Source organism: Heterocephalus glaber, unplaced genomic scaffold (genome assembly GCF_053883595.1).
Source record: "Heterocephalus glaber isolate CG9 unplaced genomic scaffold, H.glaber_assembly_v1.0 deba00000943, whole genome shotgun sequence".
Lineage (NCBI taxonomy): Eukaryota > Metazoa > Chordata > Mammalia > Rodentia > Bathyergidae > Heterocephalus > Heterocephalus glaber.
This window is the reverse complement of record NW_028258175.1, coordinates 1499962-1524180: the sequence shown is the minus strand read 5'-3', so window position 1 is coordinate 1524180 and position 24219 is coordinate 1499962. Positions and strand designations below refer to the sequence as shown.

Sequence of the window (24219 nt, the reverse complement as noted above, 5' to 3'; positions counted from 1 at the left end):
ACCGGCTCACTAAGGCTTGGGGTCACATTCCTTAGTCTTTTGTTTGATTTGGTCTATTTTTTGAGATGAGATCTTATGGTGTCGTCCACACTGGCTTCAAACTTGCAGAGATCCTTCTGCCTCAGCCTCCAGAGGGCTGGGATTGCAGGGGTGCATCACTGAGCCCAGCAAATCTGTCTCTGACTGCCCCCATTTCCCTTTTACTTTCCAGCTGGGCATAGTCTCTCATAAACGCTCCAGTATTTCCCTCCAGCATCATGCTCCCTGTGACCCAGGACTGAGACAAGGAAAAGGCATTTTTCTAGAGACAATCTTTTTATTTTGTGGTGCTGGGGATTGAACCTAGGGCCTGGAGCACAGCAGGCAACTGCTCTATCACCTCACACCCCTACAGAGAAAAGGGTTTAATGCTCAGAAATCCTGGTTTTCTGGTCAGCTCAGCGCGGCCCCAGCGAAGGCGCCACGTAGTTGCCTCCAGGGCCTTGAGGGGAAGGAGGCTGCAGGGACAAACCCTCCGGCAGGGCACCCCCGGCTGCCTTTCTGGCTGCGGGCTGACCGTCGGCCCCGAGCCCCAGCAGCCCGTAGGCAGTGTTGAAGAGGTTGATGGGAGTGGAGCCATCGGTGATCAGGGTGGACTTCAGGCCCAGGGACTGCAGCAGTTTCACCTGGAGGGCGTGGGAGACACCAGTCACTTCTCTCAAGCTCTGGCTGCCTCCAGCGTCACCTCCTGGAGCCGACCGGCCTGGGGAGCCCTTCCCTGTCATCTGCTGCCCTGCTTGACCTGCTGCAGAGCCTGTGCAGCAGACCAAGATCCCCCCCATCCGCCGGCTCCTTGACGTCTAGGGCAGTGCCCGACCCTGACACGGCCTGCTCACTGACGGGGACACAGGGACCATCCACGCACCCTGCCCTCTGCCGTCCCAGACGCCGCATCTCTCTGCTGCTCCCCAGCCTCACCTGCATCTCTGGCCCGGCCACAGCCAGGTCCCTGATGGTGCTGGGGCCGAGGGCCTCCGTCATCTGCTTGAACTTTTTCACCTCCACCTCTGCCAGTTGCTGGGCTTTGCTCACTTCCAGTTCCAGCTGAGCCCGGGCAAAGATCAGTTCCTGCTCTCGGACTTTCTGTACCCGCTGGAGCTCAGCCTCCTAGAGGGGAGAAGGCCGGCCGCCTTAGAGTCCATGGCCCTGGGAACTGCCTGCAGCCTGGCATCTCGGGTCCACCACCATTCAGCTGCTGGGCTCGGACTCCTTCACCCGAGCCCAGGCCCTCAGCACTAGGGGACAAAACCCAGCTCAGTGGGAAGGCTTTTTGCCTTGCCCTTTTGTGGTGCCGATATGGAAGCCAGGGCCTCATGGACGCTGGGCAAGCTCTGTACCTCCAAGCTGCACCCCAGGCCTCAGGAGGATCTCATGCATGAAATAAGGCAGTGCACATAAACCACAGGCACAAGGTGGCACACAGGTGGCCAGTGCTGGAGCACCCTCTGTAGAAGGCTGCGAGGACACCTGGCTCTCAGGAAGGTGAACGTACTGCTGCAGAGGACAGGACTGGCTCAGACTCAGTGCCTGTTGGGGACTGCTGTGAGGGCACGCAGACCCTCCCTGCCTTTGGGGACTGCAGTAACCTGGCCCAGGCCTCAGCCCCCCCAGAGCGTGGCCACTCACCATCTCAATGGCCAGCGCCTGAGCCTTCAGCTTGGCCTGCAGCACGGAGCCTTCTCCCTCAATCCTTGCAGCCTCTGCCCGCGACTCAGCCTCGGCCTTGGCGGTCCCAGTGCTCTCCACAGCCATGCTGGGGGAGGCAGAGCCAGGTGAGACCCAGGAGAAAGACCGGCCCACTCGGGCCGCCTCTGCTTCCCAGCATGTGAGCGCTCGCCTGCCGCCCGCAGCTCCCACAGCCCTGGGCTCCAGGAGCTCCTTGAGCCCTCCCTCCCACGCTTCCTCTCTAGCTCTCCACATACCTCATGGCCTCGAGCTCCAAGAGCTGCTTGCGAGCCTTCTCAGCTTCCGACTGGTCTAGGATCTTCTGCCTGTCCAGCCGTCCCCGGGCCTCTTGCTCCAGTCTCTGAGCCTCGTGCCTGGAGAGCAGGGACAGGGAGAAGGCTGTGTGGGCCTGAGCCAGGGGAGGTTCTCGCACACAGTGGGCTCAGCGTGACTCAGGCCCGCTGCAGTCCCGGGCGGCCCCAGGCCTGAGTGGGCAGCTGAGCTGAGGCTCTACTTCTACCCAAGGCCCTCCAGTGATCACAAGCAAGAACAAGCTCACACAGCCACGAGCTCTGTGCAGGTGGTGACCCAGTTAAGAGGAAAGAACAAGCAGGGTTCTCCAAGGAGGAGCCTGCCTTGGAAGGGCCCAGGGACAGCGCTTTCTGGGCAGCAGAGCGGCTGGTGTGAAAGGCTAAAGGTGGGACCTTGTGCATCTGAGAAGGGTGTGGCAGTTCCCTAGGGAAGCAGGGTGCAAAGTGGGGTGCGGGGAGCTGGGCTGAACCCCAGAGAGCCTGGAAGGCCACAGAAGACCTCAGGGCTTCCCACAAGCAAGTGGGGAAGTAGTGGGACCAGGGCGGCATCAGAGTCAGTCTAAGGCCACACTGTCTGCTGGGCAGAAAGCAGCTCCCTGGGGCAAGGACGGCAGCAGCTGACCATCTGCCTGCCATGCTGTCCAAATGTGCCCGCATCTTCCCTGGACCAGCGGCGGCGAACCTATGGCACGCGTGCCAGAGGGCTGCTTGCTACCACTGCAGGCTCTAAAAGGTTCGCCATCACAGGGCCAGCCCTTCAGCTTGGGTTCCCGCAGTGGGGGAGTGGCCCAGCAGCACTCACTTGGCTGCCGCCTCCTGGGAGTTGGTGGTGATCTCAATGGCCAGCTGGACGCTTCGCTGCAGGGCATCCCGGGTCCGCTGGTCCACAGGCTCCACCGACTGCACGTCCACGCTGCTTACCACCAGCCCATTTTGGGGGAAGAAGGCCTGGTCCCTGGGCCTGGGCAGGGCCACACCACCGGGGCCCTTGGTTTCGGAGGTCTCAAAGCCAAAGACGGCCGTGCGGATGACGCGGGCTGAGTTCTTGTGGAAGTCGTCAAAGGAGACAGAAGCCACAGCCCCCCGCACCCGGGACGCGATGGCTTTGCAGGCGTCACCCACGAAGTCAGGCACCGAGAAGAGCTTGGCCGCCTCCTGAGGGTCGTTTGGGTCACTCAGCTCGAAGTGCCTGTGAGCAGAGGCCCAGAGCAGGGCGGCCACATGACTCCGTGAAAGAACAGCTCTCTCTGAGGAAGACCTGACACTACTCTCCGTGCCTGGACAGCAGCTCACAGCTGGCACCAGTTCATGCCCACCCTCACACGTTCCCACTTCCCTCAAAGCCACACCTGGAGGCAGGGACAAACATTCCTCCCATTCCACAGCACAGGAAACGGGTCCAGAAGGCTAAATGACTGCCCCAAGGTCCCCCAATATATGGAAGCAAAAGCCGAAGCCAGGCAATCTGGCCCTAGGGTCTGTGCTGTCAAGTACGACACCACTGGGTCGCCAAATATGCCAGCCCCTGGCCCCTCTTCAGCCACTGGTGACTCTTGGCCCGGAGGGGCAGACCACACTCAGGAGTTGGTGGACATTTCTCTCTCTCTTTTTCTCTCTTTCTTCCCTGCTCCCCCCCCCCCCGCCCCATTCTCTTCTTTTCCTTTCCTTTTTCTTTTTTTCCTGGTACTGGAGATTGAACCCAGGGCCTTCTGGGTTCACTAAGCTATATCCCCTAAGTCTCTAAATTGAACTTGAGATCCTCCTGCTTCAGTCTCCCAGAATGCCGGGAATACAAATATGTGCCACGAATGTCCTTTTTTTTTTCTTTTAGGTTTTGAAACAGGGTCTCACTAAATTGCTTGGAGGTAGACTCAAACCTGCAATCCTCCTGCCTCAGCTTCCTGAAAAGCTGGGACTACAGGCATGCACCACCACACTGCACATGAACCACTGATCTTTCAACAATATTTCAGAGATGGATTTGGCTGGACACAAGCTGGGAGTTTGGCTGGGGCAGTGTCCTGCCACTGGGTCCCTGAAGTCCTAGTGCCAGGAGGGAGCCAGCGTCTTCCTTCGATTTCATAAACTCCTAGCCTTTTCCTTTTTCAGTGCTGAGCATGGACCCCCAGGGGCCCCAGTCCTACCGCCGCGGTTCCCTCAGCCAGGGCTCGCACCCCAGGCTCTGCCCTCACCGGGCGCACCTCCTCCTGGCCTATCCTAGGCCCTGTGCTCGCAGGAGCCCATCCAGCCCCCCCCCCCCCCCGCGCGCCTTCACCAGTTGTAGGCGAGCTGCAGCTGCAGCCTGGCGTGGTCCGCCGTTTCGATCGTGATGACGTCGGTGAAGAAGTCTGGCCCCAGCAGCAGGCAGAGCGCGCGGCGGGCATGGGGACGTTTGGGCCGCCCCGCCGAGAGGGACAACACAGTGAACTGCTCCTCGGGGCCCAGGGACACCAGCTCGGGCCCGAAGATGACGCTGCAGGGAGGACAGTTCAGACTGGCGCCCCCCCGCCCCGGGCCCGCCGGCCCCCCCCCGCCCCGCCCCGCCCCGCCCCGCCCCGCCGCTCACCGGGCGTGCTTGGCCCGGTAGTCGTACACCTGCACCGCCGCGTTGTGCGGCACGCGGTAGCTGACCACACGCGTCTTGTTCCGGGCGCCGGGCGGGTGGGGCTTGGCGGCGTCCTTCAGGCCCCTGTCGGCCAGGGGGTCCTGCGCCGAGCTCAGCAGCTCCTCCACGCCGGGGGGCAGCTCCTTCTCCCACAGGACCTCGTCCTGTGTCAGCATGTAGGTGCTTCCGACCACGGCGCGCACCTGCGGGCAGGCAATGGCTCAGCCAGGCAAGCGGCCGCCTCACGGGCAGGCGGGAAACCGCCCCTCGGTCAAGAACGCACGCACGTGGTCCGAGCAGTATTAATTCTAGAATCTTCTTCCTGGCGTGCGGGGCTTGCAGGCCTGGCTCGCAAGGGCTCTCCCTGCCCTGCCGCTCGGGCGACCCCACCCTGAAACCTGGCTCATCCTCTAAGTGTCTGAAATTCGAAACTGGACACTGAAGACGGCAACAAGCGCCGAGGCCGCCCCTCCGACCCCGTCACCTTGCCGGTCTTGACGTCCTGCACGTAGATGCCCTCGTTCTCGTCCAGAGGGATGGCCTGCCGCTCTTCCACCACCTCCACCTTGGCGGACGGCACGTACTCCAGGGGGCCCCGGATGAGCCAGCGGTCCCCCGCCTGATGAGGGCCCTCCTTGGCCTCCTCGCCGTCCTCCAGCGCCTGCAGCGCCTTCAGCAGCAGCCCCTGCTGCTCGGACAGCACGTACACGTCCTGGATGCCTCGCTCCAGCCGCTCTCCGGGCTGCAGGAAAAAAGACTTCTCCCCCTGGCGGGGAGCCAAGGGGAGCGTTGGGGCAGCTGCCCCCCAGGCCCCGCGGCAGGTAAGCCTGGCCACGGCCCAACGCCCTCCACACGAAAACTCACATAATGCTGCTGGAAGCTCACTGATCAAACGCGTCCCCCTCTCTCCCCTTTTGTGGGACTGGGGATTGAACCCAGGCCCTTCACACTGAGCTGCATGCCCGGTCCTTTTAATTTTGAGGCAGGGTCTTGCTAAGTTGTCCAACTTGCCCAAGCTGGCCCCAATTTGAGATCCCCCTGCCTCAGCTTCCCAGAGTGTTGGGAGTACAGGCGTGGGCCACCACTCTCAACTCTCAAACGTGTCTTTTAAAGACTCTGTGGGGCTGGGGATTTAGCTCAGTGGTCCCACCACCTGCCTACCTTGCAAGTGCAAGGACCGGAGTTCAATCCATGTTACCAAAAGAAAAGGACTATGTAAACTGTAAAGACCCAGACACTCACTGAATGAACCTACAGCCAGGTATGGAGGCTCATGTCTACAGTCCCAGCTGGTTAGGAGATGGAGGCCACAGCGTGGCAAGTTAGAGGTTAACCTGGGCAATCTAGGGAGGTCCTGTCTCAAAATAAAATTTTAAAAGGGCTGGAGATGTGGTCCAGTGGTAGAGCACGTCCCTAGCATGTGAAAGGCCCTGGGTTCAGTCCCTAGTACAAAAACAAAGAACGAATCTATTCACAATGAGACCACTACCACTTAGGGTGAACCGTCTGCTCCTTACCCTAGCTTACCGCCACACTCATTACCACACTGTGCGGCACACCTCTATGGGCCCATTCTGGGAGGCTGAGGAAGGAGGATAAGCAGTTTCCAGCCCAGCCTGGGCAATGTAGCAAGACCCCGTCTCAAAAATAAAAAAGACCTGAGGATGTAGCTCAGTGCACAGCTCCTACATTCCACCCCTAGTACCACACACACACACACCACTGTGCCCCACAAATATGGACAGTGAGTATGTCTATTTGTTCTTCAGTGGCGAGGACGGAACCCAGGTGTATTCTGCCACTGAGTTACATCCTTGGCCCTTTTCATGTTTCACTCTGGACAGAGACGTGTGCGAAGTTGCTCTGGCCAGGCTGGAACTTGGGACCTTCCTGCCCCAGTCTCCCCAGTCCTGGGATTATGGGCCTCTACCCTGACTGGAATTAAAAACTTTAAAATACACATTTAAAAAAATTAACCCTTTGCTTCTCATTTTTCCCATGCTTCTTTTCTGGAGTGGTATAATTTCTTCCTTTTCTTTTTTGGAGGTTGGTGGTATAGTTTGAGGGTTGGGAAAGTCTGCTCTTTGGGCCAAATCTACCTGCCACCAATGTTTCCAAAATATAGACATTTTCCCTCTGTCGGTGATTGGTTCCAGGACACTGCCCCACATGTGGAACCCAAAATCCATGGATGCTCAAGTCCCTTACCTAAAATGGTACAGTAAACCAGGCGTGGTGGGCGCACGCCTGTAATCCTAGCACTCGGGAGGCTGAGGCAGGACAACTGCCACGAGTTTGAGGTCAGCCTGGGCTATGTAGTGAGTTCAAGGCCAAGGCTACCCTGGACTACATAGTGAGACCCTGTCTCAAGAAGCAAGAAAAAAGAAAACACACACACACACACACACACACCTGGACTGGGGACTGAGCCCAGTGTCCTCCCTGGTACATGCTAAGCAAGCATTTTACCACTGAGCTACACCATGAGAACTTTTTTTTTTGAAGTACTGGGGATTGAACCTAGTGCCTTTATGCTGAGCTACATCCCCAGTGATTCTTTGAGACAGGGTCTTGCTAAATTGGTAAGTTACCAGTGGGGTCAACCTAATTCTCTTGGCTCAGCCTCTTGGAGTGCTTCGATTACAGGCGTGTGTCACCACACCTGGCTCAGAACTTAATTTTATTGTGAAATGGGATCTCACTAAGTTGCCCAGGCTGGCCTTCATCTTGCAGTCCTCCTGCCTGAGCTTCGCAGCAGTTGGGATCACAGGTGTGCACCACCATTCCCGGCCTCTCACACATAGCTTAAATCATTTCTGGATTACTGATAATACCTAATACAATGTAAATGCTGTGCCAGTAGTTGTTATATTGTATTGAGGGAGGAACAACAAGAGGAAAAGTCTGTACCTTTCAGTACAGACAACTGTTTTTCCAAATACTTGGATCCCCAGTCGGTTGAATGTGTAGACGTGGAACCCACAGATAGGGAGGCTGGCCGTTATTTTACAGATAGGAGACATGAGTATAATTCACATACAAAACTACCCATTCAGTTGTACAATGTATACAATTGTACAGTGTACAATTTAGTATATTCAGTTGTCCAACTACCACAGCTATGTAAGTGTAGAGGATTCTTATCTCCCTGAAAAGAAAACCTGTACCTAGTAGCAGTTACTACCAAACCCACCTACCTACCTGTTACCTCACCAACCACGGGTCTACTTCTGCTCTCTGGGTTTGCCCATTCCGAACCTTACACAGAAACATAATCATATAATATGTGGTCTTTTCTGTCTTGGTTCTTTTGTTTAGCAAGTTTTCAACTCTGAGTTGTAGTGCTTGCAAGTACTCTTTTTTTTTTTGGTACCAGGGATTAAACTCAGGATCTTGTGCTTTCAAGGCAGTCGCGGTGCCACTGAGCTAAATCCCTAGCCCTCCATTTCTTTTCTTTTTTTCTTTTTTTTTTGGTACCAGGGATCAAACTTGGGACCTTGCTCTTGCGAGGCAGGCGCCAGAACCACTGAGCTAAATCCCCAGCCCCCTCCATTTCTTTTTATAGATGAATGATATCCATTGTGTGGATACGCCATTCATTTTTTATCCATTCATCAACTAGTGAACATTTGGGTCATTTTTTACTTTTTCTGGCTCTTATTTTTCCAAATAAAATTATTTTACACACTCATCTGCGTACTTATCGTCTATGCTGCATTCCTGACACAACAGCTGAGCTGAATAGTTTCAACAGAAATGGTGCGCTCACAAAGCCTTAATTACTTTCCACTACCCAGCCTTTACTGAGAAGCCTGCTGACCTCTGTTCATACACCTAGAGCGAGCCAGCCGTGATGGCACATGCCTATAGTCCCAGCAGTCTGGGAGGCTGAGTCAGGAGGATCAAAAGTTCCACCTAGCCTGGGAAATTTAGCAGCTTAGTGAGACCCTGTCTCAAGTAAAAAGGGGCTGGGGTAGTAGCTCATTGCAAAGGCCCTGGGTTCAATCCTCAGTATTGGGGAAAAAGGGTGGGGTAGGGGAGGGAGTGGGAGGCGTAACCCTGAGACTTTACAGTCTGACAGATTCCGGAGCCCAGGTGGAGACGGGTGAGGTCCAGAGTCTGCAGGTGTGGGCAGCCAGGAGGCCGAAAGTCCCGAGGACAGGACAGAGGGTCAGGTGGGTGGCAGCTGCCGGGGAATCAACCGGACAGCGCTCTGTCCTACAGATGCATGTGTGCAAAGGCACGGGAGTGTCTGGCGCTGAGGGAGGGAAAGGAGAGCTAAGGAAGACCCCTGCACGATGGCGGGCGCACCTTGATGACGCGTTTCTGTCCCAGCTGGTTCTTGCCATCTGGCCCCACTGGGTCGAGAACTACACAGTAGTGTCGGGGGCCCAGGGTTGTGATGGGCACGACCCCCAGCACCTCCTCGTGGACGTCCGGCACATGTGCCGCGGTGTCCCGCACAGTCACCAGCCACTCCTCCCCAGTACGCCGGGCCACTCCCTGCAAGTCCTGGAAGTTCTGGAGCGCCTGGAGGTGCAGGGCCGTCTGCAGAAGGAGAAGCGGCCGTGAGTGAGCCTCCTCCAACTTCCTCCCACAACGGCCCGGCCCCGAGCGGCAGCATCTACCAAGCCAGGACTCTCCTCAGGGGACCCTAGAATATCACTTCTCCTTTCCTCTCACGCCCCCTCCCACCACTCTCCACTTGGAGCTTTCCCAGCCCGGGCCCTTAACCCAGGTCTTGGGGCACAAACCTTTTCTGTAAGGGTCACAGCATCCACCAAGTCCAGAACCTCCTCGAACACCCCTGGGAGATACGCACCCACCGAGCGGACCAGCCACTCCTCTCCTGGCCAGGATGAGAGGAAGGTCAGGCCACCAGGTCCCCAGCCACCCCTCCCACTGGAGAGAACAGTGCACTGCTGGGTCTCAGACTGAGAGGCTGAGGCAGGAGGATCACTGTGAGCTCAAGGCCAGCCTGGACTACATAGAGACTGTTGCAAAACCGAACCCAAAACCAGAGTTCAAGCCGGGCATGGTGGCACAGGCCTATAATCCAGCACTCTGGGAGGCTGAGGCAGAAACATTCCAAGTTCTGGGCAACTTTTAGCCACTTAGTGAGACCCTGTCTCAAAAAAAATCACACAGGGTAAGGATGTACTTTAGGGTATGGCCAAAAAGAAAGACAGCGAGAGAGAACGCGCAAGCTGTGAATGTTGCTGTTTTTCTGGAGCAAGTCCCAGCCTCATCCTGCTGGCCACACGGCCCAGGGAAGTAACCTGATGCTCGTGCCTCAGTCTTGTTTCATGGAAAATGGGAACAGTCGCACCTTGAGGTCATCAGCTAACCCAGTTACAACTGGTAAAGGACTGAGAGCCACATCTGGTGGAGTGGATGCTGCATTTGCTCATTGTATTTGAACATTTGCCCTGGACTAGGACCAGAGAAGACTCAGCCATGGCTCTGAACACACAGATGGGCGGGCAGGAGAGGCCATGCCGGTGCGATCAGTGGGATGCAGGGCAGCAGCCATGGGAGCTCTCGGGGCTGTGACATCCTCTGGGAGGCACCCGTGGCTGTGGCTGTGAGGGGCTCTCCCCACCTCCCTGTGCTCCGTCCATGCCCCTGGAGACCCCACCTGTCACCCTCTCCTTGCCGTCCCGGTCCCAGCACTCCTTGCGGGCCCGCAGCCGCAGGGCCTGGTTGGGCTTGATGACCGTGGCCTGAATGATCTCCACAACTTCCACCTCCTTGCGGGGGATGTAGGTGCCTGGGGAGGAAGGAGGTGTGGGTGACAGTGGGAGGCAGGGTGCCCCAGCCCAGCCACGGACGCAGAGGACTCACCAGGCCCCTCAAATAGCCATTCGTCTCCTGCCACCACCTTGTCTCCATTCCTATCCACGAAGTCCAGCAGTGCCTTCAGGTGCAGGGCAGTGTTGGGCAGAACCACCTGCAGCGGGGTGATGGCCTAGCAGGGAACAGAGTGGGGGAGTCACACCTGATCCAGCACCTAGAGGTCAAAGCCCATGACACAGAAAAATGCCTTTTCTTTGAAGCTGGGAATTGAACCCAGGGCCTCAGCATGCTAGATAACTGGTCTACCACGGAACTATGCTCCCAGCCTTCTAAATTATTTGTGGAGGCAGAATCTTACTGACTTCCTTCGGGTGGACTTGTCTCAGCTCTGGCACCAGTCTTTACAGATCCTCATGTAAGGAAGGCTTGGTTGTTGCAAGAGCTAAGGGACGGGGTTGACCATGTGGGAGGTGCCACCACGGACAAGCCAAGAACACCCCTTCCTGTGCAGGGTGCTGAGGGGTTCCTTGAGCTCATGATCTACTGGGAGGGACACGGGCGAGGCTTCCAGATGTAGGGAAATACCTGGGAAGGTGGGTGGTGACTACCTCCTGGCTAGGTATAAACCTCTCTCTGCACGAGTTCAAGCTCATGGTTTGTCTTCAGGGTCGCCTCACAATCATAAGATACCCACTGTGCTCTGGTCCTCACATCTCCCTCCGCCAGGAGGAGGGGATAGTGAAAAGTAGACAAACTTTTTTAACAGTTTGTAGGAATGTCTCTAAAAACACGATTTCACATGGTCTTGAAGGCTCAGAGGTGAGGGGTCGTGATCAAGGCCACACAGCGGGTGAGGAGCAGGAGATGTGCACCTTAGCGCCCCCAGGGACAAGGCGGATGCAGGCCTTCTCTCCAAGGAGCCCATGGACCCGTCAGGGCGAGTGGCATGGCGGGTGCTGAGAGAGCAGGGAAGGCCCTGGAGCCGGGGCGCAATGGGAAAGGCTGCAAGAGCACAGGCTTGTGCTCTGGGAAGGGCAGCCCAGGGCGGCCAAGCTCCCCGCACCACCGGGCCAGCCCACTGGGGAGCCTGGTCCTCGCTACCACCCCCTAGCCTGCACCGTGGAAACAGCTTCCTCTCTGACTGGCTGTGGCCCTGTCTCCCTCGTTTGTCCCCCATGCCACTGCAGGTTCCAGCTAAGGAGCATCGATACCCAGAATATCACCAAGTGAGACAGAATGAGGGAGGAGATCCTGTCTTTTGTTATGTTTATAATTTTTGATTTTATGTTTCATATTTTGAATAAAGACACTGGAGACTTAAAAAAAAAGAGTAAGGGAGAAGAGAGGTGGGGGCATGGAAAGGTTTGCAGGCCCTTAAAGGAAGGGCGTCTGGGAAAGGGGTCCTGCAGGGTTGGGGGACCCACAGCTGAGGACGGAGTGGACAGGTTCTGTTTACACGGAGGAGGCAAAGCCATGATGAGGCCCAGGACAGAACCTGAGGGACAGGTGACAGGAGAAGAGGGGGACACCTAGAAAGATGGAAAAAAATATCTGCAGAGTAAAATTTATAATTTTGTTTTCAGCACTAGGGTTTTAATGGGGGGGGGTGGATTTAGCTCAGTGGCGCTTCACCTACCTGGGAAACGCAAGGTCCTGAGTTGGATACCCCATACCAGAAAAGAAAAAAAAAAGTTACCATAAACTTCCGGCCTCACAGGGTCTCACTATGTCGTTCAGTTCAGGCTGGTCTTGAACTCATTAGGTAGCCCAGTCTGGCCTCAAACTCAAGGTGATCCTCCTGCCTCTGCCTCCTGAGTGCTGGGACTGCAGGTGTGGACCATCATACCTGGCTCAGATAGCTTCAATTCTGTAGGTGACCAGGTTAAGAGTAAGGGAGTACCTGGGCTCGGTGGCGCACACCTGTGATCCCAGCACTCAGGAGGCCGAGGCAGGAGGATCACTGAGTTCCAAGCAGCCTGGGCTACACAGTGAGTTCAAGGCCAGCCTTAAGTACATAGCTAGACGCTGTCTCAAAAAACAAAGAGCAACGGTGTAGAAAATAGGAAGAGCCATGAAAACGTGAATTATTTGGAAGCAGACAACAAAAAGGAAAACTGGCCGGAAAGGAAGAAACTGATGGACAGAGTTTGGACAGGAATAAACTCTAACACGCGAGCAGCACGGATGCTGGCGTGGGATCTGCCCACGCCCACGCCATGCAGCCGCAACTGTTCCACAGGAAACTCCAGGTGTGAGAACGGCAAAGGCAGGTGGGAAGCAATCTGGTCGAGAGTCAGGGCTTCGCTGCAGGCCAAGAGCCGCAGAGTGCTTGTGAGAAGTGTTAGCCTGAGGCTGGTTATCAGGTTATCAGGTTATCCGCTATCACAGCTGGGGAGGCTGAGAGGGCAGTGAGGTGCCAGGACAAAGCTCTGTGGTTAGACTGAAAAAGAAAGTGTTGAAATAGTAAGGGCCAGATGAGTGGGAAAGAAGATGGGGGAGAGAAGCCGGGGTAGGAGCGGGGGTGACGGAAAGCCGAGGGCCGTGAGGAGAGGGTGGAGGGAGGCGCCGGTTAGGGCGGGCCGGAAAGTGGCAGTGGGAACCGCGCAAGCGCGCTGCGCCTGGCCAGGAAGGGGCGGGGCCGCGTGCGCCCAGACGCCCAGTGCGTGCTACGGCTACAGCACTGTGACAACAGGACGAACTCCAGGGCTGGGGCTTCTGGGGTATTAGCGGTCAGAGCAAGGTGAGGATGAAGAAGAGAATTTTGTTTCTCAACCCGTGGGAACCTTGATAGCACAAGTACTGCTTCCCACCCAGGGATTCCAGGGTCTGAATATAGATTTGTTTTGAGACGGGGTCTCCCTATGTAGCCCAGGCTGCCCTCGAACTCATGGTGATCCTCCTGCCTCAGCCTCCCGAGTGCTGGGATTATAGGCCTGCACTACCACACTTGGCACTGAATATAGATTTTGAAAAACTTTTCATTTTCACGGTTTCAGACTTGCAGAAAAATTGTAAGAATAGTAAAGAATCACTACATACTCCACTCAGATTCCTTAAGGGTTAATGTTGTAAAGCTGTAATCTGTCATTCTCTCCTCCCATGCACATACTCTCCCTCATCCCACTGCATGTAGTAGCCGAGAATGGCTCTAACAGCTCTTAGAGCCTCCCTATATGTGTTCAAGGTCAAGAAGCACTGATTAGGCTGGTGTGGTGGCGCATGCCTACAATTCTACCACTGTGGGAGGCCCAGACAGGAAGATTCCAAGTTTGAGCCCAGCCTGGCAATTTAGTAATTTAGGGAGACTTTGTTCAAAAATGAAAAAATAAAAAGGGCCAGTGATGTAGTGAGGTGTGAAGGCTCTCTGGGTCCAATCCCTAGTACTGCAAAAGAAACACGAGGAGGGAGAGGGGAACTGGTTAGTAAAGGAACTTAGAGTTAAAAGGTACAAAATGGCAAGAGGGCCGGGGATTTAGCTCAGTGGTTCCGCTGCCGGCCTCGCAAGCACAAGGTCCCAAGTTCCATCCCCAGTACAAAAAATAAATAAATAAATAAAAAGGCAAGAAGATCGAGGTAGAACCATCGAGGAAGGAGGTGGTCCAGGCCCTGGCCAGAAGTGCAGGCCTGTGGTGGTGTCCTGTCTCACTGCTGTCCCTGCCTGGCACCGACAGTGATCAGAGGGTCAACCTCGGCACAGCCATGCAGGGCGGGCCAGCTGGGGCCGGAGCCCAGGGACCAGGTGGTGAGCTGGGCTGGCAGCTCTAGAGTACCCAGGAGGGGAAGGGGTGGCTGGGAGGCTGAGTAGGGCGAGGAGCCGCCCCGCCCAGTGGTCCTGCCCTCCCAGCCTCTCCAGGCCCCAGTGTGTTTCCCTCAGGACAGGTGGAGCAGGTCAGGGAGCAAGATGGGTACCTTCTCCAGCACCTCCCCTGGGTACAGGGGGAAGGGGTCCTGGGCTAGTCGGATCTCCTGGTCGGCGTGGCGGAGCCGCACTTGCCCTGTGGTGTCAAGCAGCACGGTGCCCTGGGCATCCCGGCACACGGGGTTGGCCACTGTGCAGTAGTGGCGTGGAGGGACCATCACCATGGGCACCGGAGCAAACAGTACCCTGTGGGGTGAGAATCAGTAAGAGACCCAGAAGCCCCGACCCCCGGGGACCCACGGGAGGCGGCAAATGCAAGAGAGACCTCCCGTCACCGTCACTGGCCAGGGCCGCTCCCCCAGGGAACAGGGAGGACGCCATGGCCAGCCAGAGCGAGGGGGATGAGACCCAGCCCACCTCTCGTTGTCCTGCCGGATGTAGGTCTTGGGCCCGACCTCCACGTGGGACACGTTGCTGTTCTGGTCCAGCACATGAATGTAATGGTACGGGGGGATGCGGATGATGGACTCCTCGGTTGCCATGGTGACTCCTAACTGTCGGGCAAGCCTGAGTGCAGAGCAGAGGGTGCGAAATGACCCAGGGCCATGGAGAGCTAGGCCCCCTGCAGGCCCCTCCCACCCTGTCCCACCCCGGTGACAGCCGTGTGGGAGGGAGACCTGGTCGCTGTCCTCCCCTTCAGTCCCCTTCCCGCCCTCCTGCTGCTCTGGAGGAGGTTGGTCTGGAGCGGGAAGCAGTGGCTCTCTGGCACCTCTCAAGGCTGATGGCTTTACCTTCGGAGATCCTGAGGGCTGGCTGGACTCGGGCTGAGCCCAAGCTCTCTCCCACCTCCCGTGCTTTAAGCAATCCACGGGTGACCAGGGCAGGGATCCCCTAGGAACTGCTGCTCCCATGCAGCAGGCGGGTCAGGCCAGCGGCGAGTCATTCTAGAGTAACCCCTTGGCTCACCAATGCTTCTATTTGCAAACAATTCAGTTCTCAAAGAAGCGTCTGACAAAATTTCCCTCTTGTTCACAAACTCACATCAGGTGGCAAACAAGCCTGTGGCCCTTTTCTCCACACAAACACAGACGAGGCCGTCTTCCCCCACATCGTGAAACAAATTAAGTTTGTGAACCCAGGCACCGCTCTACAGTACTTTCCTACCCAGTTCTCTCTCTCGTTTGTGATCACCTTTGGTGTCGGGAGCATTTCCACATAGATTCTGGGGAAGAATCATTTCATAATTAAAGCAAGACTAGCTGTCTAAGGCCTGATGTCGCCTTGCAAGAGAGCTGGCTATGGCAGGGGAAACATGTGGCCTCCAGCAAAGTGACACCAGCCAAAGGCGAAGGCGTCCTGGCTCCTTGAGAACCCAGTAGTGACTCCGAAGAGAAAGGCCTCACCTGGGGAGGGAGGAGCTCTTAATCAGCCCAGCTCTTCAGCTGCTGTCCTTACAGTCTGCCTCAACATAAGAGCCTGGTGACTGAAGAATTTTTTTTTTTGGTACCAGGAATCGAACTCAGCACCTTGTGCTTGTGAGGCAGGCAGTGGAACTACTGAGCTAAACCCCCAGCCCAGACCTAAGATCTTCATCAGCACAAGATCCGCATCGACAGACAGGATCACCTACAGGCACCCCCTACGTCACTTAATGCTCCCTCCAACTACTGTGTATGGGCCAGGATTCAGCTCAGTGACACCACACCTGCCTTTTAGGTATACAATAGTTAATTCATCACTGAGACCAAAAAAAAAAATTTTCTGTGCACCCAATAAATGGTGGCCAGCTCCAGGGTCTTGTCTTAGACCGCTCTGAGGCACTGACCTCTCCCCATGCACTTTGAAATTACGCCAGTCTGTTGTCTTTTTTCCTCTGGCCCTCACCTTTCTAGGCAGTCGGAGGACTGATTGCCCTCAGATACTTTGGTTCCCAGTTCTGGGCAGGGTGAGGGGAAGGGGAAGGAAAGGGGGTAAATCATTTCCATACCCTACTCAGTCCGAATCCTGGGTGGTTTAATGGTGTGTGCGCCCTGTTGAGGAATGTCACACACCCATCTACTGCTCAGCCCCTTACAGGCACCGGCACCCCATGGACTTTGAACTGGTCCTTGAGTCAGACAAAGGCAATCAAGGCTCCTGGGCAGCCCAGAGCCGGGTCCTGAGAGATCAGGGGCAGACTTTCCTCTTCTTGCTCTCTCACCTTTCAGTGCTGGGCCTCGCAAGCACAAGGTCCCAAGTTCCATCCCCAGTACAACCCAGTCAGGGATCACACATACAGTACTAGGACTACACCCTGAGCCTTCAAGGCATTGTTTTTCTTTTTTTGAGACAGGGTCTCCCTATGTAGTTCAGGCTGGCCTTGAACTCTTGGCAATCCCCCTGCCTCAGCCTCCAAGTGTTGGGATTACAGGCATGTGCCCCCACACCCAGCTATTTTGTGGGGTTTTGTTTTGATTTTTAGAAATTATGAATTTTCAATCAGGAGTGGTGGTGCACATCTGTAATCCCTGCACTCTGGGAGGCTGAGGTAGGACGATCACAAGTTCAAACTCAGTCTAGGTAGTTTAGCGACTTAGTGAGAATATCACAAAATAAAAAACAAAAAGGGATGGGGATGTAGCTCAGCGCAAAGGCCCTTGACTCCAGAAGGAAATGATGAGTTTTCACAAGCTCCCAATTCCTGCCACTCTAGAAGAATTATGAGACCAACAACACAACACTGGGTCCATATTCTCATGTGGCAAAATTGACAAGAGCCAAATAGCAGCTGCCCCTTTTTATTATTACAGGCAGTTAAGTCAGATAAAAATCAATGTACGAAAGGGGACTGAGCCCTCAAGGGAGTCAGCACAAAATAAAGAACAGAATCGCGGCTGGAGGCACCTGAGGAAGACCAGGCCTCCAGGGGATGAGGCGGCAGCCCTGCCTGGGAGCCTCCAAGGCATGAACAGTGCCTGCGCCAGGCCCAGGGAGCCCAGATAGGCATCAGTTGCCAGTGACCAGAAGGTGGGATGTGGGACACAGGCCTTCCCAAAATGCCTCTGTTCTCTCCAAGTACCCTTGCTACGTGACCTGCTTCCCTACTGGACCAATATTAGCTAAGTGCTGTACTTGTAACCCTATAGGCTGTAGTGTGACCTGTGTTGTAGCCACACTGACTTTCTGGTAAAAATGACCCCTACACAGGGCCTTGGCCCCACCCCTTAGGGACCCCTCCTGGACATCCAGGAGCAATTGTTCTCTCCTTATTTCCAGTAAAACTCTCCTAACTTCATCCTTTGGTTCCCAGCTTCATTCCTCAGTGTTGTGGGACCATGAACTCAGCACATCTGACGTCCAGCAGGCTGGGAGTTACATTTCTCCCACAGTAAGATGAGACACAAGCTTTTCTGCCCTCCACAATCCCCTCCTGCCCTATTACCGAGCACCTGGACCACAGCCTGCATCTTCCTGTTTAAATCTAACAGCCTTGTCCCAACAGAATTTCCCACGATGATGGGAATATTTTATTTTTTTGGTACCAAGAATCGCACTGCACTCGGAGCCTGGAGCTTGCCAGGTAGGCATTGCACCCCTGAGCTACACTCCCAGCCCTGGGAATATTTTAAATGTGCTCTATTTCTGGATTATCCACATGTGGCTACTAAACACTTGAAATGTGGCCAGTGCTTCTGAGAAAATTTATTATTACTGTTTTACTACTTATGTGCTTATATTTTTCAGACAGGGTCTTGCCATGTAGCTCCGGAGGAGCTTGATATTGTGACCTTTTGCCTTAGCCTCCCCAGCTAGTCCAGATGACAGGTGTGCATCACCAGTGATAATATAAACTTTTAGCATTAATTTGGGGTGCTGGGGGTGTAGCTCAGTGGCAGAGAAGGTGCTTAGCACAGGTGTGAGGCCCTGGTTCGATCCCCAGCACTGAAGAAAATGCTCAAACTTCTACACAGCCAAGTGGGCCTGGCAGATGCCTTGTTGGGTGGCAGAGTGCTCAGCGGTTGAGATGCGATGGGAGGGACGTGGTCAGCCCACCCAGGCCTGCAACCCTGCTTCACCCTCCATGCCCTGTATGCTTCCTTCCTATTTTGTTTCCTTTTGAAAGTGGCTGCAGCTCTGATGTCTTCCTGGTATACTTTTTGCATCAGAGGGATGTTATTCTGTCCCATATTCTTTTATCTCTTAATTTCGTATGGTGTGTGACCTTCATACTTTTCTGTGACTCATTTCTGCCTAAAATTATTTCCCGCATGTGTAGGAAGGCGGCTTTTCTCTTTAGAGTTCTCGCTCTGACTTCCTGGCCCTGGTCTCTTCCCCTCTTACCCCTGTTACCCCGGCTTCTCTCTCCCTCTCCCTGTTCCAGAAAGGCTACATCCAGGACTCCACAGGCTGGAACTGCCTGGACAGAACCCCAACCCTTATTAGAGGGTGGTGACCCTGGACAAGTCCCCAGACCTCCCTGTTTCTTTGGCTACAAAATGGGATGGATCAGCCTGGCAGGTGGCGCTCACTCTAGGAGGCTGAGGCAGTATGATCCCATGTACAAGCCCAGCATGGGAACTCAGTGGCTTAGCCAGACCCTGTCCCAAAGCAAAAAAAAAAAAAAAGGGCTGGGGACATAGCTCACTGTGAAGGCCCTGGGTTCAATACCTAGTACCACAAAATAAAATTAAATTAAAATAAAAATTTTTTTTTTGGTACTGGGGATCGAACTCGGGTCCTTGCGCTTGCGTAAAATAATTTTAAAAGCAAAGTGTTCAGAAGAGGCCCAGGCTGTTTGTGAGTGGTTGTACTGTGCTCAGGACATGGGTGGGGTCCGAGGCCCGGCTCTCCCCAGGGGCAGCACCACAGCCCCCACTCAACCTCCTGCTTCTCTGGTCACTGTCAGGAAGGTGACAAGTCTCTATGACGCCAGCGTGAGGCCAGAGGAACAGTAAAGCAGGGCTCCCGGGCCAGGTGGAGCATTTCCCAGCAGCTGCTCTGCGGTGTTCTCTGCAGACGGACGCCCGGCCAGGAAGCCAGATGGGGCTGTGGGCAGAGGTGCCGGCCGAGCTCCAAGGCCCCACAGGGACAGGAACTCTAGAGGCCACGGCGGGGCTGTAAGGAGGCTCAGGAAGGGCTCCATTGGCTCCTTCCTGGCCAGCCCTGCTCCCGCGGCTTAGGCCTCTCCACCATCTGCTGCGCCAGCCGGCCTGCTCAGGGACTCAGCGAGTCGTCCTCCACATGGGTCGAGCCCTGCTCCTGCCTGGCCTGGGTGCCAGGACCCCGGCTTGGCTCCCAAACGACCCTCCCCACCCCACGCTGGCTCCCAAGGCCTGCCAGGTCACTCAGAGCTGGTCCTGCCCCACAGAAGTCTCAGGACGTGCACAGTTCCAGCATCTCGTTTCGGGGCCTGAGAAGGCGAGGGTAAAGGGGTGCCCCACTCTCAGGTCTGGTCCCAGCTCCCCAACCCACTCACTCACCCACCTCCCTTCAGTCCCTGCCTGAGATCCACCCCAGTGGGCTCCCAGGCACATGCCCAGCCCTGCCTGGTTGCAAGCGCCTCAAATGTCAGATTTCTGCAAGAACCACTTATGAGACCCTGTCTCAAAAAAACAAAACAAAACCAGAACCACAGCCAACCTTCAGCCATCACATAGTCATCCTGCAGGAGACGTAGTGGACGCAGGGACAGATGGACGGGGGACGGTTCACCCTCATCCAAAGGCTCCGGGATGTGGTAGCCCGGTGGTAGCTCTTGCCTCAAGAGTCCCGGCTTCCATCCCCAGCACTACAGAAGCAAAAGAGGGGCCCCTGGCCCAAGTTTCCTAACTCAAAAGTGAAACATGATTTCAGCCAAACTTCAGTAAATTAACCAGTTGTGAAATCTTCAGTTTTCCTGTGAGCGGCTGACAGAGTGACTCTGAAACAGACACACTGGAGTGACCACACTCCCCACGGTCAGCCAGGAGCAGCAGGACCCCAGGCCTCACCCAGGACTTTCCCACTGAGCTACATCCACCACCTTTTTTTTTTGTTTTTTGAGTCAGGGTCTCACTATGTAGTCTGGCCCTCCTGCCTCAGCCTCCTGAAAGCCAGGATCACAGGTGTGCGCCACCACACCCAGCCTCAACCTCTTGAGGCAAGACTCTGGATAGGTCCCCAAATTGCCTAGGCTGAGGCCTGGCGTGTGATCACCCTGCCTCAGCCTCTCACCCATCACACCAGGCGGGGGATCCCATTCATTCTTTTTTTTTTGGAACAGAGGATCAAACTCTGGTCCTTGCGCTTGCGCAGCAGGCAGGGAAACCACTGAGCTAAATCTCCGGCCCTCATTCATTCTTTTTTAGCCCTCTACCCTGGCCCAGCCCCAAACAGCTTTCTCCCCAACCCAGCTCTTTGGTCCAGGCAGGCCTGAGACTGAAGTTGTTCACTCAGCCCTGCATTAGATCGCCACTAGATCTCTTAAACTGTAGGTTTAAGAAAAGGTGAGGGCCGGGGATTTAGCTCGGTGCTTACCCGCCCCCCAAAGAACATGAACATCTTAGGGCCAGGGATTTAGCTCAGTGGTTCCACTGCCTGCCTCGAAAGCACAAAGACTGGAGTTCGATCCCTGGTACCAAAAAAAAAAAAGAAAAAGAAAAGGTCCATGAAGTTTCATATAAACAAAGGCTCTTGGCTGAGAACGTAGCTGAGTTGAATCCCTAGCACCACAAAGAAAAAAAAAATCCAGGCCGGGGATTTAGCTCAGTGGTTCCGCCCCTTGCCTTGAAAGCATAAGGACCCAAGTTCGATCCCCGGGACAAAAAAAAAAAACAAAAACAAAACCCCCATCTCACAGAATCTAGATTCTTCAGTGGAGTTTTCTCTGTACTGATTTGTTTTTTTTTAGATAAGCTCGATCTCACTATGTAGTTCAGGCTGGTTTTAAACTATGTGGCCTATGCTGGCCTCCCTGGCCTCGAACTCGTGGTGATTCTGCTGGGTTCACAGGCATGCACCATGCCCAGCCTTACTGATTTTCAGTTAAACATTCTACATGTGCCCCTTCTTGCTGTTTATTACCATTGAAAGCTCTAAAAGGTTCCATCACTGTGGTCTGTTTAGAGAATGAGTCATGAGTCATAAGAATGAGGAACAGCAGAGGGCTTATTTGTACTCAGCACCTTCCTGGTTTATCAAAACTGGTTCCTGCTTTAAGGGGGATCCCTCCTTTTTTTTTGGTATAGGGGATCAAATTCGGGTCCTTGGGCCTGCACAGCAGGCGGCGAAACCACTGCGCTAAATCCCCAGCCCCTGGATCCCTTTTCTTTGCAACAAAGTTTCAGGAATTTTTATTCCTAAGAAAGTCTTTCCTGAGTGCCAGCCCTTGGGGCCGCTCAGCAGTATGAACAGCTTGGTGACTAAGGGAGCAGGGGAGCAAAGCAGCTCTTCGGCTCAGACTCTGCCCTCCCACTTCCCTATGGCTGCCAGTGCACACTGAACATGGGCAGGCCTCTGAGCCTGAGCTGGATAAAGCTCCCTAAACCCGCCCGATCAGAGCAGGTGGCAGGGATTTTTTTCTCCTCAGCGAAGGCTATGGGCTATGGGCTACATTGTCCAGGCTGGCCTTGAAACCTAGGTGGCGTCTCAGTCTCCCAAACAGCTGGGACTGCAAGTGGCGCAAGCAGGCCTGGCATTGGCTGCGCCGCTTCACCCTTCTCTGGCCAAATTCTGAGTCAAGGTTTCCAGAAGACTCTGAAACTTGCACTTGAACTTAGTCAGGCATTGTGTTAGGCACTGTTAGCGAACTCATTTTATCTTTCTAAAACCTGTAAGTTAAGGAACGTGCTCAAGATTACACAGTTCTCAAAGGTTCACAGAAGTCTACCCTGGCTTCATAGCCAGAGGTAGAGTGGCTTCTCAGGGGAAGGCATCAACTTGATTCCTACCCTAGCACAAGGAGTTAAGGATCAGGTGGGGCTGGGTGCGCCCAGGAAGCTTCAGAGGGCAGTTCACAGGCGAGCAGTCGGTGCCAGTGCCCACTCTCTACCCCAGGAAGCCTGGGAGGGCACCACTGCACCGGGAAAGCGGGACACTTGGTTACAGTCCTCAGGACCCCTCAGGGGGTCCATTCATGGTCACCACCAGTGTCCCCATGGCAGGCAGAAACAAGCACAAGACCCCCGGAGAGTCACTTGGCACCCGTGTGACAGCCAGCCTCTCCCCAGATCTCAGGGGTCCACCCAGGTGGGGAGCAGTGGACACGGGACAACTGCCTCAAATGCCCTCGCCCAGCGCGCGATAGCGGAGACCCCAGGGTCCCTCCTGAGCCTCCCGTCTTCCACTTTCCTCCTCAAGGAGAAGAGCCATGCTCACCAGACTGCACCTTCTGGCCACCGGGCCACCTCACAATCTCACTGCTAACGTCTCAAGTGGCCAGCAGGGCCAGCAGCTGGCAGAGCCCAGGAGAGAGCAGTGGGAAAGCCTGAGCCTCGGCAGCAGCGGCCCTCCATGGGGACCAGGGAAGAGGCCAGTCTAGGTCTCTCGGAGCTGTGAGCAGATAGTCAAGGACCAACCTAATTCCGAGATGGGTCTGAAAGGACGTTTTTTTTTTTTTCCCGGCACCAGGGATTGAACTCTGGTCCTTGCGCTTGCACAGCAGGCGACGAAACCACTGAGCTAAATCCCTGGCCCTGAAAGGACCTTGTAAGGTCACCCATCATTTAAAGTTTTTCCACTACTGGGAACTGAACCGAGGACTTTCACACTAAACTACATTCCAGTACTTTTTAAATTTTTGAGACAGGGTCTCCCTTAATTGCCCAGGCTGAGCTCAAACTTGCCATTCTCCTGCCTCAGTCTCCCAGTGTTGGGATTATAGGTTGCACCACCAGGCCCAGATTTTTAAAATTTTTGCGGAGCTGGTGATGAAGTCCAGGGCTTCTGGAGTACCAGCAGGCACGCTACCTCTGAGCTACACCCTCAGACCTGTCTTTCTTTTTTTTAAGAAATAAGGATCTTTCTATGGTACCCAGACAGGCCTTTGACTCCAGGGCTCAAGCGATCTTCCTGCCTCAGGCTCCGAGCAGTTACAACGCTCGGACGAGGTAGCCCTGCACCATCTTACTTTTGTGAGACCGTGAGGTCAGAAGCCTGAGACTGGGGACTGGGGTGTCCTCCAGCTGATCTACCTTCTCTTCAAACCCCAGAAAACTCCAACCAGGAAGTCTCCACCCTCCTTTCTCCCTCGCTGATTTAGAGAAGTCTTAGCGGCCCCAGCAGAACTAAGGCCCTAAGCTACACATGGTTAGGAACGGCTGTAATCCAAGCACTTGGGAGGAGGCTGAGACAGAAGGATCTCGCTACTTGTTCAAGGCCAGCCTGAACTACATAGTGAGTTCCAGGCCACGGTGAACTACATAGCAAGACCTTGTGTCAAAAAAAAAAAAAAAAAAAAAAGTCGAGGATTTAGCTCAATGGTTCCGGCGCCTGCCTCGAAAGCGCAAGGTCCAGAGTTCGATCCCCGGTACCAAAAAAACCCAGCAAGACCCCTAGAAAGCAGAAGAGGGGTAAAAAGAATTTTGAAGGGCACAGAGACCACCACCAGTGTGTGTGTGGGAGCAGTGTAAGGTACTCACATCTAAAAGGCGGGCTACCAGCAGCGCTGCGCAGGCCAGAAATCTCACCGGGCCGCCCAGGGCTCTCTTCCCGGCACCGCGGGGCGGGGCGGGGCGGGGCGGCCGCCGGGCGGGGTTAAGTAGTTAAAGACCCAGGCAGCTGCCGCTCATTTTCTCCTCGGAGGCAGTTTGCAGCTGAGGCAAGATCACTCATTCCAAGCTCAGGAATTTGTGTTTTAGAGCCAGCAGGCAACGCCCCCGGATGATACTGGGATTGGCCAAGGGACGAAACAGGAAACAGATGGTGGACTTGCCTGTCTCATCTGACTAGTTTTCCAATTTGGGTCAATAAAATTCTGCCTCTGCTCA

General features: G+C 55.0%; 1 protein-coding gene across 3 annotated transcripts; it reads right to left on the bottom strand.

The window, feature by feature from the left end:
• Positions 1-296: 296 nt before the first annotated feature.
• Mvp (major vault protein) lies at positions 297-24078 on the bottom strand. Of its 3 annotated transcripts, XM_004856139.4 has the most exons (15): positions 23872-24078; positions 14693-14842; positions 14326-14521; positions 10465-10588; positions 10259-10390; positions 9375-9469; positions 8932-9168; positions 5105-5386; positions 4582-4823; positions 4291-4488; positions 2818-3204; positions 1962-2078; positions 1666-1792; positions 958-1146; positions 297-665 (listed from the first exon to the last, which is right to left on the bottom strand). In XM_004856139.4, coding segments are annotated over exons 1-15 (2706 nt in total). In that variant the 5' UTR covers positions 23874-24078; the 3' UTR covers positions 297-437. The 3 variants fall into 3 exon arrangements, with proteins under 3 accessions (XP_004856196.1, XP_087065114.1, XP_087065115.1); XM_087208988.1 differs by lacking the exon at positions 23872-24078 and having other exon boundaries at positions 14693-14836; XM_087208989.1 differs by lacking the exons at positions 14326-14521; positions 14693-14842; positions 23872-24078 and adding an exon at positions 12053-12252.
• Positions 24079-24219: the final 141 nt, after the last annotated feature.

Coding starts and splice junctions, on each gene's coding strand:
- Mvp (XM_004856139.4), bottom strand. Junction 14,522..14,692: donor ATCCGGCAGGACAACGAGAG/GTGGGCTGGGTC, acceptor CTCACCCCACAG/GGTACTGTTTGCTCCGGTGC. Junction 4,824..5,104: donor AGGACGTCAAGACCGGCAAG/GTGACGGGGTCG, acceptor GCCTGCCCGCAG/GTGCGCGCCGTGGTCGGAAG.